We start from the raw sequence: 21352 nt of genomic DNA, 5'->3' as shown, positions 1-21352 counted from the left end.
GGTTTTACAACTAATACAGAAAATAAAGTGGCAGTAGCCACATTTATTAATTCACAGAATAATTCTGAACAGTCAAAAACTGGGGTGGGTGGGGGGTCAAACAGAGGTTACCCCCTTCCCTTCAAGAAAAAAATCTCAGTTGAGAAGGCTCATAAAAATATATTGAATATTCTGATAAACAATACAGCATTTGCATAGAAACCTATGGAAAGAAGCTCCTAATCCAATAACAGAGGAATGCAACTCCAAAAACTTCTTCCATCTAGATTGCACCCATTTAAAAACCATCAGGAAACACCTGCACTTTACTGCCAATGAATGAAATATCAGTCTTAAAATATAGTAAACTGAGTTCCTATCTTGATGAAACACAAAGAATACCAGTAATGTAGCCCTAGTAGTCACAATTTTCTCTGTACCTAATGACGCAAATATATCAGAGATATTTAAATCCACAGGGACCTCAGGTGTTCTTTTACCAATAGAAGACACACAGAAAATTCTTCACAAAGGTGGTCTAGCTGCTTCTGGAAACTTCAATACTATTTGTAGAAAACTATACAATAGTTCTCTCGCTGATGTCAACCCAGTTTGAGGGAAATTCAAAAATCGCAAATTAAGTTCCCTTTGCATATTTTCCAGATTTTTCACTTTTCTTAAAAGAATGGACTTATCTTGTATCAACAAAGCCTGTGAAGATTTTAAATCAGTAATAGTTTTGTTCATCTGATTAGTTTTTATACTACAGGAGTAAAGCGTAAACTCAAAATATTGCAATTTAGTAGAAAAAGCTACAGAAACAGGAATGAAAAAGCAGCAAACTTGGTGTAAACTCACTACGGCCTCCCAGAGTGTGTCCAGTGTCACTGTCAGGCCTCACCAGTGGTTTCAGGGGAGGCACAATCACCGAAGGTGCAAGCAGGACCTCTGTTGCTGCTATCCTCACACCAGCTGTCTTCTCCTCTGTCACCGCCGCAACCTCAGCCTTCAACTCCCCAAAAAGTGGCGAAGATGGTCCCACAGCCGCTGCAGATAACACTACTCCACCAGGAATCAGCATCTCAGCACTCCTCGCAATACTGACTTCTCTGGTGTCCTTCATAATCAGCGGGTAACTAAGCTGATCGGCACTTCCGGGAATTGTGGAAGTATCAGGTCCCACAGGTTCAGTGAAGTCTCGCTGTCCAATTTGGGGCTTTTCCCTGCCCCAGCAGAACGCCCTGCACAGGAGAGGATGTGATAGTGGTCTGCCGCATACCGCCAGAAACCAGAGGAGAAGAAGGAACTCCTCTCAACTTCCCCCTGTGCTTAGGCATCAACGAAGAAAACTGAAAATTTCCACTGCCAACACGGGAGCTCCAAGATGTGCACCTTACATTTTCTTCATAAATAATTAACAAATAATATATAGAACCCAAACACAAAAAACAATATAAATTAAACCACATAAAACTTATGTGGCCACGTTTTGGCTTCTTTTTGCACCAAGCAGTTTAATAAAACTGATATTCAGAATGTCATATGGAGAACTAATTTTCAATCACTCATATTCTACAGATACAGCAACCTTTTGCTTCAGTGTGGCACCATAAATGAACGCAAATCCTAAAAAAGGGTCCCATACAGCACCTTACCCTTAAAGGTGTTTTTACTAATTGGGAATAAACTGTAAGCCACGATCTCAGCATTCAAAGATCAGCTTCCATTTTGTACAATTTCAGTGTGATTCAGAATCACTTGTGTATCACATTTTGAATAATCGATTTGTTCACATCCCTGATGCTGACAGAAGCTGAAACGTGACCATGTTGAGTTTTATGTAATTTAATGTGATTTCTATTGTTTTGTTTTATATACATTTGTGTTATTTATTAATAAACTTGGCTGGTACCTTCTTTGAAGTTTTACTTTTGGTTTTCATTTTGAGACTTACCAAGGCAGTTGCATGAATAGGCTGATGTTTATGGCCCAATTTAAACATGCCAATCTGATATCTGCTGGCTTACTGTCACCATCTGCACCACTCACAAGAATAGTGAGTCTTTCTGGTGAGATAAAGGCTTTTGCCTATGTCACATTTCACAGAGCCCCTACGAATTCCAATTGAGGTGAAGGGTACAAATGGGAGTTTCAATGGATTTTTGATGAACCATAAGAACTCCAGCATCTGGTTGATTTTGCTCATTAAGTTCCTTCAAAGATGAGCACTTGTTTAGCCCATCATACAGTTAAACACACGAACATCAGTTTCTGTAGGTGTGCTACTACTGCAGCTAGTTTCATGAAAACGCATGGAACTGATGAACATATAGAACTAAGAAACACTTCTACTACTCCCACACTATCTAGTGTTATATAAGATTATATTCAATCAACAAGATTGTAAAACTGTAAAATTGTACTTAACCAATGTTCTGTCTATAACATTGTATCCAACCTATGCCCCACTTATGATGTAGACTACCCTGAACCCCGAAAGGGGGATATTAGAGGTATATAAGAGCGGAATTGAATTGAACTGATGCAAGACCAATGTGATATCGCTAATGGTGTTTCCCTATTACAAATCTAACAGACACTGTGACTGCAATGTCATACGAGTATAAAGCGGGTATAAAACTTCCTTTAAGTTTAGAAAACAGAACCAGCCCCATTTTGGAAGAACGGGAATTAAGATGCTAAGAACTACCACCTAGACCTTTTCATGGCCTAGATATCTGTTCAAGGCCCTACGTCTATAATATGAAATCCACTCTCCTTAAACATACACACAAAAAAAAAAAACACATGGGGTGGGGTGGGGGGGACCAGGAAATGATTGGAATAAAAGCATCCTTTCTCTTGGTGACCACATTGATCTTTGAGAGAATTTCTCAGTAAGTATACCCTCATGTTTACAGGCTGACCACAATATTTTCAGTGGGCAATGTGGTAGTGTTTTGAATGCACAGATCATTGCAGACAATTCTGAGAATTTAAGCTGAAAATGAATCTATATGTTGGAGTTTATCCTGAGAACAGTTTATATAACCCTTCAACTGGCAGGTTTTCTGGATTGGAAACTGGTGTCCTGGCTATCTGCTCCTGGAGCCAGTCAAAAATCTCATTCCAGGTTTCTAACAAGAAATCTGGCTGTGGCTTCCGAGCTCTCAGTTGTCTGAGACAAGATTGAGGTCCCTACTGTATTCGATGGGAAGGGGGGGGGGGTAAAGGATACCTTCTCCTCTTAGAGTCTATGGTCTTCTCCGAATCCCACCTGAATGCCTCCTAGAAAAGGAATGAGGATTGAAGGTTGCTTTGGAAAGGGTTCAGAGTGTACCACTGCAGTGCTCCTTGATCAGAGTAACTGCCTCTTTCACTTTATTTCCAAATAAATCCTCTCTGCATGGTACATCAGCTAACTACTCCTGCATGTCCCAATAGGTGGGGGTGTACATATGAGAGAAAGAGAGAATTGGTGATGGTGGGGGAGGGGGCTTACATATGAGAAGAGTTATAGATCTAATACTGGCAAAAAGGGATGAAGCATGTGAAATTGGTTCTTATTAGAGGCATGATAAAGGTATGGAGGAGTTTTATAAGAGGTATGCAACCTTTAAGCTTTGAATAAATTAATAGCCATAAAGGAAAATGAATGAGGTGGGGAAGTATTGAGCATGGATACAGACTTTAATGGAGAATACTTCAAAAATATAATAGTTGTGATGCCCAAGAAACATTTAGATATCTGACCACCATTATTGCTTGGTTAAGCAGTGGGGAGATGGGGTATGGAGGGGGCCTAGAAAGGGAGCACGAGTGTTAATATGCATTACAAAATATAAAATGAGGCCTCCAATAGGAACAGGTTGGACAAGTCTGGAGTACATAATCTGGATCGCGCTGCTCTTGTCATTTTTCCTGTTACACACAGGTCACCATTTGTAATTCCATGCTTTTTTTTTTGTCAGCTATTGTGGAAAAAAAATTGAAGTCAACTAAAATAATAATTTTAGGGTATTATAACAAAACAAAAAACAACAACAACAAAAAAAACCTTAAAGGAAGTATTAGAAAAATGAAAAATAAAACCCTTGGAACCATTTCATTCTACAGAAAGACGGATTGTGGGAGCCTTGCAGTCTGTACATGAACAGTGCCGGCTGTGAATGAGCAAGAGAGCTTATTAACTTTTTGTAGCTCTCATCTAGTAGTTGTCTCATCCTCAGTGCTACTGAATGATGTAACCCCACACATAGGACTGATTCACCCTATTTATCCATGTAGAAAATTACTTGAATATAAAACACAACTGAAATTTCTAACAATTATTTTTCTCACTCAAGTTTCGCTGACCAGTAATACAGAATTTACATGGATAAGCTTCCCTAATGCATTCATACTTATAAAGCTTCCCACCAGCAACCATCCATGAAGAATGCATAGAGATACCTTAGTCTAATTCATTTGCTCCTATCATCCTGCATGATCCTAACCTGACAAGAGCCAGATATGTAACAGTACTCTCCTTTCTGATATCATTGCCATCTAAATATGAAGCAGTGGTTCTCTTACAAATGCTTCATAGCTACCCAACACTGGTCTAGGGCCAGGTATTAACAGTGTGACAATCTGCTTGCTTTCATTCACATCTGTTCACCGCAGGCCTTTAAAATAGCTCTCTGGCATCTAATAAGATAAGTATAGTAACATTGTAGACGATGGCAGAAAGAGACCAATGAACCCATCCAGTCTGTTTAATTCAATTATTCTGTCCAAACTATTAAGGATACATCTCAGCTGCCAGCCAGATAGTGTGACTGTGCGAGATCTCTCTCCTTTTATTACATGTTATTTATGTATTGAGATGTGTATGTTGAAAGAATGAACTCAGAAGAAATAAAATTAGCTCTCCGACACCCACCAAGAAGTATTTCTTGCTCTTTGGGGTATATTCAGGATCCCATTCCTCTTCCTTCGGTCTCTTTTGAAAAGTTGTGTTTGAGTTACTAGGACCAGTATTTGTTCCAGCAAAAACTCCTCTGGCTCTCCCTCTGCCTCTAATTCGAAACTGCTAAATAATTTTTATTGAAGTATATTTAGTTAGATACATGTATAGTCAGAAAACAATGCATGCGTAAAAAAACCTGCCATACTAATCAACTTTTCCTTTTTACTGGCTAAGAAAAACACCCACAACAGCTTAGTGCAGTTTAACTGATATATACTACAAAGTAACAAAGTAATAGCTGTTGGTTTATCACACTGTGTCACTGCAGACTCTGGTTAATGTAGTTTCCCCCCCCCCCCCCTCTTGTTCCCATACCACTGCCCTTTGTCGGAGAGAGAGAGAGAAAGAGAGAGAGAGAGGGAGAGAGAGGGGGAGAGAGAGGGGGGAGAGAGAGAGAGAATTGTGTCACTTGTTTGGTCACTACCACACTTCTGCTGGTGGGCTTATTCCAGACATCCACTACTTATCAGTAAAGCAGTATTCCTCACATTTTATGTCTCTCCCCTAATTTCACTCAGAAGTCAAGCAAAAACATTAGTTTTTCAGTCTGCCAGTTCTTTCATACTTTAATTCTTCATTCCAGTGACCATCTTCCATTACTGGAAAGTATGTCTTGTCATAACATTTTTATTGCACCCTGGAATACCTAAAAGTCTCCCTCTCTAATTTCCTCTGACCCCGTATCCCTGGACAAGCTTCTATTCCATCCCTTTCAACTTATCTGTAAAAAAACGGGGGATGGTACTAGACATAGTCTTGATTGCTAGTGGACCAGTAATTGAATTATTTGTGGGGACTCAAACACAAATTCCTAGTCACAGGCACCACCACCCACTCTCAAAATGGTGGTTCCCTTTGAAACAGGAAGCCCATGTGAGAAAAGTGGACAAGGCCACTATGGAGCCTATGAGTGAGGGCTAGCTCTCAAACTAGCCAATCTGTCCAATTCCATCACGGATTGCTTTTACTAGCTTTCCCATAAAATGTCACTCCTTGAAGATGTTTAATTTGGGGCAGCTACCCCCCCTTTAATTTGGCCTTGCATAAGACTGTGGATGGGAAAGGACATCTTATTTTGGTGCTGCACTATGATTAATTTTTTGGCAATTTAAATCCCCATCAAAGATGCAGTCCCAAAAGGCTTAATGGGTAATTTTAAAAAATCCAAATAATCAGCACTATTACATGAGTTAAATTTAATAAGAGGTATAACTATTTTTGTCAGTTTAGTAAATCTGGCGTTGTGTATCTATGCCCTTATTGCTTCACAAAAATAAGTTGAGGAGAGTTCCTTGCTTATCTCAGCACACACACGTGCCCCATTGCTTTATACATGTTGTCCTAACCATTAACTTTTGAATAACAAACCAGCCATAAACGTTAACTTACAAATGTTCCTCTAGGCCTGTTGATGCCAGCAAACCCTGCATACTCTTTCTGTTCATGATGGGTCTTAAAATCATCTCTGTCTTTCTTGCTGTCCTTTTCTTCTCGAGAAGATGAGGAAGAGGAAGAGGAAGATCGAGAACGGTCATGCTCTCTTTTACGTTTACTACAAAATAGAAAATATACAGAACACACTTTTTAAAATGAATGGCACATGCTAGCTTTTCCTAACAAGATATTTTCCAAATATTTGTTACATTAAGTAATACAGATATATGCTATCTAATGATTACTACACTGGCATACAGGTTATCAAACTAATAGTTTCAATCAGTGCTTTTGCTTACATTTTCCAAATGACAACATAAAAAAAGCAATCTGCAACTTACTGTAAGTTGCAGTAAGTTTCTGTGCACAAATAAGCTAATGATAGTTGGCAATGCTACAGATCTTTTCTTCCCCCCAAGAACTCCAAAGACTGCACACGCTGTTAAGAACATGTAATAGCTACTTAATAGGAGTCCACAACCTAAGTGATAACAACATGAACGCAATAGTAAGAAAAAATGCAGAAAGAAGAATACTGTAGAAAGTTTAATGTATACATACTTTTAACCATCTTTCAAACACCAGAATGTCAGGGCACTCTACAACTGAAATTAAACTAAGAAAAAAAATAGTTCTCTTTCCTACCTAGTGAAGCTATGCTTCTCCATGCCTAAGACTTTAGTTAGAAGACTACCAACTTACACTATTTTCATACATATTAAGAACCCTATGTACCAACCTGCAAAAATGTTTGTGGGTTTGTATGTTTCCACAAAATTTAGTTAGAATATGCAAATCAGCTAAAGACAAATAAACCAAGAGCTCAAGTGTGGAATACTTCACTTGCTGCCGTGGTCAAGAACTTTCATGTTCTGGGCTATGGCAATAAGTGAAAAATTTCCACCACCACCCCAAGTGCCCTTTGTGCAGCAGTGCCATTAAAGGAATCACTGGCCCAAATCAGAGGCCCCCTCACGACTCTTCAAACTCTGGTGGTCCATGCCACACACCCCTCCCTCACCCGACGTACGAGTCACATAGAAAGACTCCATAACTCTGCTCCTTCTGTGAAGGAGAGCCCAGCTTTCTCCACCTCCAAGGGATATGGGAGGTAATGGTGCCAAGAGAAATCACCACTCTTCTACTTCAGTGGCTGTCTTTGGCAAAATGGCACTACTGACCCCCTTGGAGCCAGTAGTGCCATTTTCCATGAAGAAAACCACTGGGACAGGAGCACTGCTTCTGTCCCAACTCAATAGTCCTTGAGGCAAGTTGAAGACCAACATACTGACTCATTTATGGAAGGGGCAGGGCTTTCTATTATTTTACCCCCCATACAGAGGCAGGGAGGCCTTTAATTTTTTGTTGCTATTGCTGCTCTAGAAACTCTCGAACAGGTTAGCTATAGCTCCTGAGCTTTATTTTTGTCTCAAACCTCTTTTTTCACACTCATTTCCACAATTTTTCTTTGCATTAATGAGAATAATTGTGCATCACAGATTTAGATTTTGCTCACACCTTTTTTAGTAGTAGCTCAAGGTGAGTTACATTGAGGTATAACAGGTCTTTACCTAAAAACTCAAAGTGGACTTTATGAGTTTATTTACTATTATGAAGCAATTTTGCAAACGTGTACTCTGCAAAAAAAAAAAAAAAAAAACTTGAGTAGAAATATTTTTGTGCATTTCCAGGTGTTCTGCACTATTTTTTGCATAAAGCACACTTTTGTAAAGTCACTTCACACTTAGTAATGATTATACCAAAAGAACTTCTTACCACTAAAAGTATCCAAGTAAACTGCAATAGGGACAGAAAGATATTTTTATTTTTCAGAATTTTATCAGACTACAACAATTTAGATGATGTGATTCACCCATCTCAACCATCTTAAACTTATAAAGACATCATTAACTACTTGTACTCCAGTGTTATGGATTGAAAAAAATGCTGAAACAAGCACATAATGAACCAAAGTTCTTACGCAAACTTTTTCTAGAAATGTACTGCATTGAAGTCCAACATCCTGATGTAGTCTGGATAATAGGACATACTACTCTGTGATATTTTTTCAATGTTAGCTTGCTATTCCAAAGTTTTTGTCCTCATCCACAAGTCAACTAAAAGACAAATATAGTTCTGTGGTAAAACAAATAATGGTTAAATATAATCATCAAAACATTGAAAACAATGTTGACAAACAGACTAATTAGCAGTTAAAATGTACTCAGATCTATATTTGGTCATTTACCTTTCATCTTTGTAAGATTTGTATTCCCTGTAATCTTTTTGATGTTTTTCTTGTTTTCTTGATCCACTGGATTCCCTAGAGCCTTTAGAATCTCCTCGCTCCTTACTTCTTCCCTTCCCACGATGATCAATGTCATGACGTAGATCAGCAGAATCGACCCTTAATTTTTTATCTGCCTGCTATCAAAATTGAAAGGCACATTTTTGGCAAACAGCACAAACCTACGCACACATATGAATCATAATAAAGTCCAAGTGATAGCCGCTTTCCGTCTCTTAAATAATGATAAAGAACTTAAATTTTCAGTAATTCATGCATAGGTTGCAGCATCTGAAAAACAAATTGTTCATTAATATCACTGTACTGAATCTACAGTGCAATTCTGAAAAAAGGAATTCTCCGAACAGTTAAAACCATAATACTAGATAAAGAGAAGATACTTACCCGTAGCAGGTATTCCGAGGACAGAAGGCTTTGTTTATTTATTTATTGCATTTGTATCCCACATTTCCCCACCTATTTGCAGGCTCAATGTGGCTTACATAACCACCGTGGTGGCGATCGCCAGTTCCGGTATAGCAGATACAGAGTGACAATGTAGAGGTTCGTGTAGGATAAACACATCAGGGAATAAGGAGAAGGGTTGTGATCAATTCGAGTCTAAGTTTCATTGTGTTGTGAGATCGAGGCATTTAAGTTGGGTCATCAGGGTATGCCTTTTTGAATAAGTTTTTACTGATTTCCGAAAGTTTGATAGGTCATGAGTTGTTTTCAAGGTGGGTGGTAGCGCGTCCCATAGTTGCATGCTTGTAAAGGAGAAGCTGGATGCATAGGTTGATTTGTATTTAATTCTTTTGCAGCTTGGGTAGTGTAGATTTAGGTATGTGCGTGTTGATCTTGTGGTGTTTCTGGCTGGAAGGTCAATGAAGTCTATCATGTATCCCGGGGTCTCACCATAGATGATTTTATATTATACTAGTAAAAAAGGCCCGTTTCTGTTAGAAATGAAACAGGCGCTAGCAAGGTTTTCCTTGGAGTGTATGTTTCAGAAAGAGCGTGTGTGAGAGATGGAGCGTGTGTGTCAGAGAGAGAATGTGAGAGAGAGACAGAGTGTATGTGTTTGTGCGAGAGAGTGTGTGAAAGACAGTGTTTGTGTTTCTGTGTGACACTGTGTGAGAGAGAGGGACAAAGACAGTGAGTGTGTGAGTGAGCGTGTATGTGGAAGACAGAGAATGAGTGACTGCGTGTGTGGTGTGAGGAACCCCCTCACCCCCTCCCTCTCCCCTGCCCCCTTGCAGCCAGGCATGTGCAGCGACCCTCCTCTCCCCGTGTTCCCCCTGCAGCCACCCATGTCCAGCATCCCCCTGCAGCCACCCATGCCCATCAACCCTCCTCTCCCCCTGCTGCGTCCTTCCTGTCTCCCCTGCTCCACCTGCAGCCACCCATGTGGTCTCAGGCCCCCCCCCCCCCCTCAGCATCCCTCCTGTCCCCCTGCAGGCACGCATGTGCAGCGTCCCTCCTCTCTCCCCTGTCCCCCCTGCAGCCAGCCATGTCCAGCGACCCTTCTGTCCCCCTGTCCCCCCTGCAGCTACCCATGTCCAGCGACCCTCCTCTCCTGTGCAGCCACCCATGTCTGAGGACACTCCTCTCTCCTTTTTCCCTGTTCCTCCCCTGTGGCCAGCCATGTCCATCGACCCACCTATCCCCCCTGATGACTACCAACCCTTCTGTCCCCCTGCAGTGTCCGTCCTGTATCCCCTGTCCCCCTTGCAGGCACCCATGTGGTGTGTGGAGCCCCATCCCTATCTCCCTGTTCCCTGCCCCCCCTGCAGCCACCCATGTGCAGCGATCCTCCCCTCCCCCTGCTTCCTTCCAGCCACCCATGTCCAGCGAGACCCCCACTTCCCCCCCAGCCGGCGCAGCACCCAAAGAAAGCCCCTTGTCCCCCCCTTCGCACATCACCGGACCCCCCCCCCACCGTGGCACATCACCAAGCCCCTCCCCCCTCATCAACCCCCTCGTCACCTGCAACCGCTAATACAAACTGTGTCCGGCGGCTGCTGCTTCTGCTATTCAGCAGCAGCAGCCCGTACATAAAGAAAACCAAAAAAAAAAAATCCTCCTAAAACGCACCTCCATTGAGAAGCATCTCACATTGGCTGAAGTCTCAGCACGCGCTTCTCCTCTCCCCTCTGACGTCTCGGCGTTTCTCCGGGGTCTTCCAGCAGGGGCACTGACGTTGAAGGGAGAGGAGGAGCGGCTGCAGAGACGTCAGCCAATGTGAGATGGTTCTCCACGGAGGTGCGTTTTAGGAGGTTGTTTTTTTGTTTGTTTGTTTTCTTTATGTACGGGCTGCTGCTGCTGAATAGAAGCAGCAGCAGCCGCCGGACAGAGTTTGTATTAGCGGTCGCGGGTGGCGAGGCGGTCGATGTGGGGGGGAGGGGCTTGGTGAAGCGGCGGGGGAGGGGTTGGGTGATGTGGCGAGGAGAGAAGGGGGGTAGGGGCTTTCTGATGCCCCGTTGCACGGGTTGTTGTGGCGATGCGGCGGGGGGGGGGGGGGGCACTTAGAGGTGCACCGTCGAGGCTGTTTGTGTGTGTGCGTTTGTGTTTCTGTGTTTGTGTGTGTATGTGTGTGTGTTTGCGCTTGTGTGTGTGTATGTGTGTGTGTTTGCGCTTGTGTGTGTGTATGTGTGTGTGTTTGCGCTTGTGTGTGTGTATGTGTGTGTGTATGTGTGTGTGTGTGTGTTTGCGTGTGTGTGTGTTTGCGTTTGTGTGTGTTTGCGTTTGTGTGTGTTTGCGTTTGTGTGTGTTTGCGTTTGTGTGTGTTTGCGTTTGTTTGTGTGTGTGTGTGTGTGTGTGTGTTTATGTGTGTTTGCGTTTGTGTGTGTGTTTATGTGTGTGTGTGTTTATGTGTGTGTGTGTGTTTATGTGTGTTTGTGTTTGTGTGTGTTTATGTGTGTTTGCGTTTGTGTGTGTTTATGTGTGTTTGCGTTTGTGTGTGTTTATGTGTGTTTGCGTTTGTGTGTGTTTATGTGTTTATGTGTGTTTGTGTTTGTGTGTGTTTATGTGTGTGTGTGTTTGTGTGTGTTTATGTGTGTGTGTGTTTGTGTGTGTTTATGTGTGTTTGCGTTTGTGTGTGTTTATGTGTGTTTGCGTTTGTGTGTGTTTATGTGTGTTTGCGTTTGTGTGTGTGTTTATGTGTGTGTGTGTGTTTATGTGTGTTTTCGTTTGTGTGTGTGTGTTTATGTGTGTGTGTGTGTGTTTGTGTGTGTTTATGTGTGTGTGTGTGTTTGTGTGTGTTTATGTGTGTGTGTGTGTTTGTGTGTGTATGTGTGTGTGTGTGTTTGTGTGTGTTTATGTGTGTGTGTGTGTTTGTGTGTGTATGTGTGTGTGTTTGTGTGTGTATGCGTGTGTGTTTATGTGTGTTTGCGTGTGTGTGTGTGTTTATGTGTGTTTGCGTTTGTGTGTGTGTTTATGTGTGTTTGCGTTTGTGTGTGTGTTTATGTGTGTTTGCGTGTGTGTGTGTGTTTATGTGTGTTTGCGTGTGTGTGTGTGTTTATGTGTGTTTGCGTTTGTGTGTGTGTTTATGTGTGTTTGCGTTTGTGTGTGTGTTTATGTGTGTTTGCGTTTGTGTGTGTGTTTATGTGTGTTTGCGTTTGTGTGTGTGTTTGTGTGTGTGTTTATGTGTATGTATGTGTGTACGCGCGTGTGTGTGTGTTTATGTTTGTGTGTGTTTATGTGTGTGTGTATGTGTTTGTGTGTGTGTGTAGGGGGGTTGCGGGTGGCTTTTGTGGTCATGTGGTTGGGGAGTTTGCCAGCAGTCTGTAGCGATTCCTAGGCAGGGGGAGGAGTACGGAAACACTCCCCCTGCCTGGGTCGTTGTTTGTTGGAGGGGGTTGCCAGTTGGTAGGGGTGCCTTTATGGATCCCTTTACTCTCTGTGTTCCGCCCTCGAGGGCGGGGCAGAGAGACATGGTGAGTTGGATGGCTTCACCACCATGAACTTACGAACTGTTTAGGGATTTTGCAGATGGCTTCAGCAGGTTGTCTTCAGAATGTTGAGGTAGCGTTTTATGTACAGATGGGGCGTGGCTGAGGGCGGGTCTATGAGTGAGGATGACTGGTCCTAGCCTACGAAGACTACAGGATTTTTGTGCTTCTCTGCCTTGGAGTGAGCTTCAGAATGTTCAAGGTGGGATTTATTAATATAGATTATAAAATTATATTCTCAAAAGTGGATGAAGCCAACCTGTATCGCCCAGTCCAGGACTTATGTAAAGCATAAGTAGAGCTTTGTGGAGTGTGAAAAATGCTCCACAGCGCATGCATGAGTGCCTTCCTGCCCATCGTGAGAACGTGGTCTCCTCAGTTTTATACTACACCAAAAATAAAAATAATAAAAGGTGATAACTCCAAGGGGAGGTGGGAGGGACTGTGAGAATATAAAGCCTGCTGTCCTCAGAGAATATCTGCTACTACTACTAATCATCACTTCTACAGCGCTACTAGACGTACACAGTGCTGTACACTTGAACATAAAGACAGTCCTTGCTTGACAGAGCTTACAATCTAATTAGGACAAATACGAAATAAGGGAATTACTAAGGTAGGAATGATAAAACGAGTACTGAACAAATGAGTAAGGGTTAGAAGTTAAAAACAGTATCAAAAAGGTGGGTTTATAACCTAGATTTGAATGCTACCTGAGATGGAGCTTGAAGTACCGGCTCAGGAAGTCTAATCCAGGCATATAGTGCAGCAAGATAAAATGAACGGAGAGTCTGGAGTTAGCAGTAGAGGAGAAGGATGCAGATAAGAGAGATTTACCCAGTGAACGAAGTTCCCGAGGAGGAGCGAAGGGAGAGATGAGTGGAGAGGTACTGAGGAGCTGCAGAGTGAATGCACTTGTAAGTCAATAAGAGGAGTTTGAACTCTATGCGGAAATGGATAGGGAGTCAATGAAGTAACTTGAGGAGAGAGCTAATATGAGCATAGCGACACTGGTGGAACATAAGCTGTGCAGCTAAATTTTGAACAGATTGCGTGCCTGCAGGGGGACAGGAGGGATGCTGGGGGGGGGGGGGGGGGGGGCCTGAGACCACATGGGTGGCTGCAGGTGGAGCAGGGGAGACAGGAAGGACGCAGCAGGGGGAGATACTTGAACGTACTGTTCTCTGCCGTTGTCTTGACTTTCTTTCATCTCAAGCTATTCTTGTTCCACTTCAATCTGGCTTTTGCCCTCTTCATTCAACTGAAACAGCACTTGCTAAAGTCTCTAATGACCTGCTCCTGGCCAGATCCAAAGGTCTGTATTCTGTCCTCACCCTTCTCGATCGTTCTGCTGATTTTGACACTTCTGATCACCACCTACTCCTTGATACACTGTCCTTTCTTGGATATCAGGGCTCTGTTCTTTTCTGGGGTTTTTTCTTCCCATCATACTTATAGTATGTACTCTGATTTACTTTTATTTTTTTTCATTGTTACATTTGTATCCCACATTTTCCCACCTATTTGTAGGCTCAATGTGGCTTACATAGTACCGGAGAGGCCTTTGCAGGCTCTGGTTTGAACAAATACAGGGTGATGTGGTAAGATCAAGTTCATGTGGCACAGCCACATTAGGGAATCGGAGAATGGAAGAGTAGTGTTATGTCCATTACTTGCTTTAGTTTGGTTGTGTTGCAGAGATTAGGCATTTAAGTTGGATCGTAGGGTATGCCTTTTTAAACAGGTTGGTTTTTAGTGGTTTCTGGAAGTTTAGGTGGTCGTACGTTGTTTTCAAGGCTTTTGGTAGTGCATTCCAGAGTTGTGTGCTTATGTAGGAAAAACTAGCTGATGGATCCTCCTCCACTTCTATCCCACTATCAGTTGGTGTGTACCTCAGGGATCTATCCTGGGACCTCTTCTTTTCTCCATCTATACTTCTTTCCTTGGTACTCTGATTTCATCCCATAGTTTTCGTTATCACCTTTATGCTGATGACTCTCAGATTTACCTCTCCACACCAGAAATTTCAGTAGGAATCCAAGCCAAAGTATCAGCATGTCTGACATTGCTACCTGGATGTCTCACCGCTATCTGAAACTAAACATGACCGAGTTTCTTATCTTTCCCCCTAAACAAACCTCTCCTCTTCCCCCATTCTCTATCTCTGTGGATAACACACTCATCCTCCCTATCTTATCAGCTCGTAACCTTGGAGTCATCTTTGACTTCTCTCTCTCCTTCTCTACATGCATTCAATAGACTGCTAAAACCTGTCGTTTCTTTCTCTCTAATATCACAAAAATTTGTCCTTTCCTTTTTGATCACACTACCAGAACCCTTAACCACACTCTTATCACCTCTCGCTTAGGCTGTATTACAACTTGCTTCTCACAGGTCTCTCATTAATACATCTCTCTCCCCTTCAATCTGTTCAAAATTTAGCTGCACAGCTTATGTTCCACCACCACATGGGTGCCTGCAAGGGGGACAGGGGATACAGGACGGACACTGCAGGGGGACAGAAGGGTTGGTGGTCATCAGGGGGGATAGGTGGGTCGATGGACATGGCTGGCCACAGGGGAGGAACAGGGAAAAAGGAGAGAGGAGTGTCCTCAGACATGGGTGGCTGCACAGGAGAGGAGGGTCGCTGGACATGGGTAGCTGCAGGGGGGGCAGGGGGACAGAAGGGTCGCTGGACATGGCTAGCTGCAGGGGGGACAGGGGAGAGAGGAGGGACGCTGCACATGCGTGCCTGCAGGGGGACAGGAGGGATGCTGAGGGGGGGGGGGGGCCTGAGACCACATGGGTGGCTGCAGGTGGAGCAGGGGAGACAGGAAGGACGCAGCAGGGGGAGATACTTGAACGTACTGTTCTCTGCCGTTGTCTTGACTTTCTTTCATCTCAAGCTATTCTTGTTCCACTTCAATCTGGCTTTTGCCCTCTTCATTCAACTGAAACAGCACTTGCTAAAGTCTCTAATGACCTGCTCCTGGCCAGATCCAAAGGTCTGTATTCTGTCCTCACCCTTCTCGATCGTTCTGCTGATTTTGACACTTCTGATCACCACCTACTCCTTGATACACGTGTGGAGGACTACGTTGTGATGAAACCTACTACAAGGTGCATCCACCTTAAGGCCTGAAAGCTCACCGACTCTACGAGCTGAAGTAACAGCTACCAAGAAAGTGACCTTCCAGGTCAAGTACTTCAGATGGCAGGAATTCATGGCTCAAAAGAAGTTTTCATCAGCTGGGTGAGAACGATGTTGAGTCCTCATGACACTAGTGGAGGTCTGACAAGGAGCTTTCATAAAAGCAAACCTCTCATGAAGCAAACAACTACAGGATGTCCAGAGATGGGCTTACCTTCTACATGCTGATGATAAACACTAAGTGCACTAAGGGGAACCTTTATGGAGTTGATCTTGTAACCAGACTCTGATAGATGTAGAAGGTATTCAAACAGGGTCTGTGTAGGGCAAACAAGGGGATCTAGGATCTTGCTCTTACACCAGAAGGAAAACTTCCTTCATTTGAAAAAAATAACACCTCTTAGTGGAGTCTTTCCTGGAAGCCAACAAGACCCGGGAGATACCCTCTGAAAGACCCAAGGAAGCAAATTCTAGGCTCTCAACATCCAAGTTGTGACAGCCAGAGACTGGGATGTAGAAGAGACCCCTCATTCTGCATGATGAGGGTTGGAAAACACTCCAATCTCCATGGTTCTTCGGAGGATAATTCCAGAAGTAGAGGGAACCATATCTGCTGCAGCCACTACGGTGCAATCAGAATCATGGTTCCATGGTCTTACTTGAGTTTCAACAAAGTTTTCTCCACTACAGTTATGGGAAGATATGCATACAGACCTGTTCCCCAATTGAGGAAGGCATCTGATGTTAATCTGTGATGGGCCTGAAGACTGGGACCTTGTGGTTGATCTGAGTGGCAAAAAGATCCAACAAGAAGATGCTCCACACACGGAAGATCTTGCGGGCTATGCCCATGTTGAGAGACTACTCGTGTTGTTGATTTATCGTGCTCAGTCTGTCGGGCAGGGTATTGCTCTTGCCTGCCAGATACGTGGATTGAAGGAACATGCCATGATGGTGAGCCCAATGCCACATCCAGACAGCCTCTTGACACAGAGGGAGTGATCCAGTGCTCCCTTGATTGTTGGTGTAATACACAACCTGGTTGTCTGTTTGGATGAGCAAAATTTGATGAGACAGCCTATCTCTGAAAGCCATTAGAGTTCCAGATCACCCAGAGTTCCAGGAGATTGATTTGAAGATTTGTTTCCCGGGTGGACCAAACACCATGGGTGTGAAGCCCATCTACATGAGTCCCCCATCCCAGGACAGATGCATCTGACATCAGCACCTTTTGTGGATGAGGAATTGGAATTAAGTCCTAGAGTCAAACTGGATCGAATGGTCCACCACTGAAAGGAGCCTACAAGCTCTGGGAACACTTGGATGGCATCGTCCAGGCTCCCCGTGGCTTGGTACCACTGAGAAGTCAGGGTCCATTGAGCTGATCTCATGTGAAGACATGTCATGGGTGTAACATACACTGTGGAAGACATGTGGCCCAACAATCTCAACATCTGCCGAGTCAACCTGCTGAGAAGCTCAAACTCTAGAAGAGAGTGCAAAAAACAAACAAACAAACAAAAAAAACAAACAAAAAAAAAAAAAGAGTGCTCTCGTTTCTGGAAGGTAGGCTCGAACCTTCTGTGTATCGAGCAGGGCTCTTATGAACTCCAATCGCTGGACAGGGCAAAGATAGGACTTGGGGTTATTTAAAACGAATCCTAGTAGCTCAAGCACCTGAATAGTCATCTACATGGACTCCTGAGCACCATCCGAAGAAGTTCTCTTTACAAGCCAATCGTCGAGATACAGGAACACATGGACTCCCAGTCTGCGTGGTGATGCTGCAACTACTGCTAGACATTTTGTGAAGACCCTGGGAGCTGGCGTGAGGCCAAAAGGCAACATGCGGTATTGAATGTGACGTGTTCCCAGACGAAACTGAAGACACCTCCGATGGGATGGAAGTATCGGGATGTGAATATATGCATCCTTTACATCCAGAGAGCATTGCCAATCGTTTTTCTGAATCATTGGGAGAAGGGTGCTATCCTGAACTTTTCTCAGACTAGGAATCTGTTCAGGGCCCTTAGGTCTAGGATGGAATGCATCACCACTGTTTTGTACAAGAAAGTACCTGGAATATAATCCCCGCCCTTCCTCTCATGGTGGAATGGGCTCGACCGCATGGGCCTTCACAAGGGAGGAGAGTTCCTCTGCAAATAACTGCCTATGTTGGGAGCTGAACGAATGAGCTCTGTGGGCTATTTGGAGGTTTTAGATTCCAACTGAGTGCATATCCAAGACAGACTATTTGAAGAACCCATTGGTCGAAGGTGATGAGAGGTCACCTTTCGTGGAAAAAAATTTAGCCACCCCCCGACAAGCAAGTTGTCCAGGCCAGACACTTTTACTGCGGCTATGCTCAGCTGGAACCAGTCAAAAGCTCATCCCTTGCTTTGCCCGAGGAGCAGAAGGGTCTTTGGCGCACGCTGTTGATATGTGTGCGCTAGGGTTGAGCCTGAGCAAGCTGGCAAGCCGAAGGGTTTACCTACACCTCTGATAGTAATAGGTACTTCTGAGGAAGTAGATGCAGAAAGTGCCCAGTAGAAGCGAGAAGAGATGGTGTGTTTTTTTATTTGGTCTGTGACCTCTTCAACCTTTTCTCCAAAAAAGTTATCACACAGCATGGGGCATCCGCCAACGTCTGCTGAACAGAATGTTCCAGTCAGAAACATGCAGCCACGAGAGTCAGTGCATTGTTATACTCTGAGCAGAGATCCTGGATGCCACATCAAAAGTGTCATAAGTGCCTCTGGCCAAGAACTTCAACACACTTTCTGCTGCTTGATCAACTTGTGAGGCGACTCGGCCTGCTCTGGAGGGAGTGTCTCTGCCAAGTCCGACAACTTGCGTACTGAGTTTCGCAAGTAGATGCTCGGGAAGAGCTGGTATGATTGCAATCGGGAAATGAGCATTGAAGCCTGGTACATCTTTCTCCCAAAAGAATCCAGGGTTCTAGCTTCTCTACCTGGGGGCGCCAAGGCATAGTCCCTGGAATTCCGGGCTCATTTGAGATTAGATTCCACCACCATGGAATTGTGAAGCAACTGAAGCTTATCAAAACCAGATGTACTCTGGATCCGGTACATAGTATTGATCTTCTTGGGCATGACCTGGACTGACAGAGGGAACTCCCAGTTCCTAACGAAGACTTCTTAGAGTACCTCGTGGAGACGAACAGTCACAGCCTCCCTAGGAGATTATGTGTAGTTCACAACCTTGAGTATCTTAGCCCTGGGCTCACTCACTTCCAAAGGAAATGGAATGGCATCAGCCATTTCCTTTAAAAAAAAAAAAAAAAGGGGGGGGGGGGACAACTTTCTCCTTTCTGGTGGAGGGGAGGGTTCAGAGGGAATTCCATAAGACTCATCCAAGGAAAAGTACCTTGGATCCTCCTCTGAATTCCATGAGCACCCCCCTTTGGTGTCAGACAATACCTCCTGGTGGGAGTGTCGAGACCGAATCTGCAACAATATGGAGGAACCATGTCCTTAGGAACAGCGTCAAGAAGTTGCTTTCCACCTCAACTCTGGCAAAGCTTCCTCCACCGATGCCAAGGGAGTGCTGGCTTCAGTGGCAGTTTACACCAGAGCTGCATGTGTCTGAGGCTGCACTGCAAGTTGAAGACCAAGCGGGGTCTCAACAGGAGGCAGGGTAGGCGCAAGCACCCCCGATGCCGATGCACACTATGCCTAAGGCCACTCAGCAGCTCAGGGAGCAAGGCCTGGATATGCTCATCGAGGGCTGAAACTGGGAAAAGCTGGGATACTGGTTCAGGCACAGGTTGCAGAGCTGACGGGATTGATACAACAGTTGGGTCTTGGCTGCTGGGAGACCAGCACATTGGCACCTCCTGTATGGAGGGGGAGCAGTCTTTCCGGCGTAAATGCTTCCCGAGTGCCGAATCCTTCGATTCCCTGGAGTTCCCGGCATCATGCATCGAGGGTGTTTGATGACGATGCTTCTTGGCCTTCGCCTGAAGTGCGACACCTCGGTGCTGACGATGGATGGTCCCAGGGGCCCTGCACAGCAGGTGGCCACGAGGCAAGTAGGGACCCACTCGATGCTTCACTGCTTCCAGTGTCTAAAGGTCTAGCAGCAGCCATGCTTACCAACGCTCCCAATGCCAGTGCAATGCTTGACGTCGATGCTGACGCCTCCCACCTTGATGCTGATGTCGAGGAACCGGACTTGGCTCCAAAAATCCTCTCTCATTAAGCCTCTCTGGAAACCTGGGTCCTCTTCTTCATGCAAAGACAGAGAACACAGTTAGTGCGGCTATGGTCGGGCCCGAGACACCAAGAATGGGTGTCCTTCCCAGAGATCAACCGATGGGTACAGCTCTTAAAGCCACTGGGAACCTTTGTGGACATGTAAGGAAAAACTTCCTCGGCTAAATTAAATGAAGTGATGGTGCCTGAAAAACTGGCAAGGCAAGGCAAAATGTGAAGGGAAAAAATCACAGTCGAGCTCAAAGCCTAAAAGTGGCCGAACGACGACGAAAAAGAAAAGAAACTTAAAAGCGGGCAAAATAAACTGAAAATGTAATGGAAAATCAAATAAAGGGGGCTCCACAACCAGGAACACAACTAAGGATGAAAAATAATCGCTGTAAGGCACAAAAAAGCTCTTTTGGACCGCACGATGTGAGGACATGTTAAAAAAAAAAAACATGTCTTCTTCTCATAGCGGTAGAAAAAGAACTGAGGAGACTGCGTTCTCGCAACAGGCAGGAATGCACTCGCACATGCGTGATGGTCTGCTTATGCTTTTCTTAAGTCCCGGACCGGGCGACGCAGGTCGGAGTCACCCACTTGTAAGAATCTATAAGCTTGCTTGTCCTCGGAAAACACAATAACTCTAAGAATAAAAAGATTTTTTTTGTGCATTTTCAATGAGGATACTTTTATAAAAGAGGGTGCCTAGGCAGGGAAAACGCAGATGAATATGCTGTACCTATAAAGGTTTAATTTCTTAATACACTCAAATTGCAGGGTAGTGCCTAATTTCAAACAATCTCAGTGCATGCAATTATCTTAATATCTGCCAACTGTTAACTGTCAAATTTTTTTTACTATCAAAAGTGACTATTTCACAAGCACAACATTTATTGTTCAAGCTCACCAAGCTTTGTCACAGGTCCAATGTTTTCTAGCTGTCGTATCTTGTTTATGACTGGTTTATCATAAAGGGGATTTTATCTTGTAAAGATCAAAGGACCAATTGCCAACATGAATCATTTTGCCCATACTGCATATTTTATAAGCTACATGATCACTCAAAAACTTTGCATCCATTACTTCTGAGAAAATTAAAAAGCCATAGGATAGGGAGTCAATGTTCTGTTGTGGATTAGGAACTGGTTTATGGATAGAAAACAGAGGATAGGGTTAAATGTTCATTTTTCTCAGTGGAGAAGGGTGAACATTAGAGTGCAAACAAAACAGGAGGAGGTATAAACCTCACAGATTTGCAACAGAACAGGAGAAGAAGTGAGGCAACAAAGAAGACCTGGTTCGATGAAAGCACAAGGAGCT

The 21352-nt window shown here is 43.9% G+C and overlaps 1 protein-coding gene across 8 annotated transcripts in view; it reads right to left on the bottom strand.

The window, feature by feature from the left end:
* BCLAF1 (BCL2 associated transcription factor 1) overlaps window positions 1–21352 on the bottom strand; it is a 247097-nt gene that overhangs the window by 93043 nt on the left and 132702 nt on the right. For 5 of the 8 annotated variants that reach the window (XM_030198433.1, XM_030198437.1, XM_030198438.1 and 2 more), the window contains exons 8-10: window positions 8673–8851; window positions 6380–6542; window positions 4904–5053 (exon numbers count right to left, since the gene is read on the bottom strand). In XM_030198433.1, the coding sequence (XP_030054293.1) occupies window positions 4904–5053; window positions 6380–6542; window positions 8673–8851 (492 nt within the window). The remainder of the gene's footprint in view (window positions 1–4903; window positions 5054–6379; window positions 6543–8672; window positions 8852–21352) is intronic. The other 3 variants (XM_030198435.1, XM_030198441.1, XM_030198439.1) reach the window with 2 other exon arrangements.

The sequence above is a fragment of the Microcaecilia unicolor genome, chromosome 3 (genome assembly GCF_901765095.1).
Source record: "Microcaecilia unicolor chromosome 3, aMicUni1.1, whole genome shotgun sequence".
Taxonomy (NCBI): domain Eukaryota; kingdom Metazoa; phylum Chordata; class Amphibia; order Gymnophiona; family Siphonopidae; genus Microcaecilia; species Microcaecilia unicolor.
The sequence above is the reverse complement of the archived record's forward strand: the minus strand, read 5'-3'. Positions and strand labels throughout refer to the sequence as shown.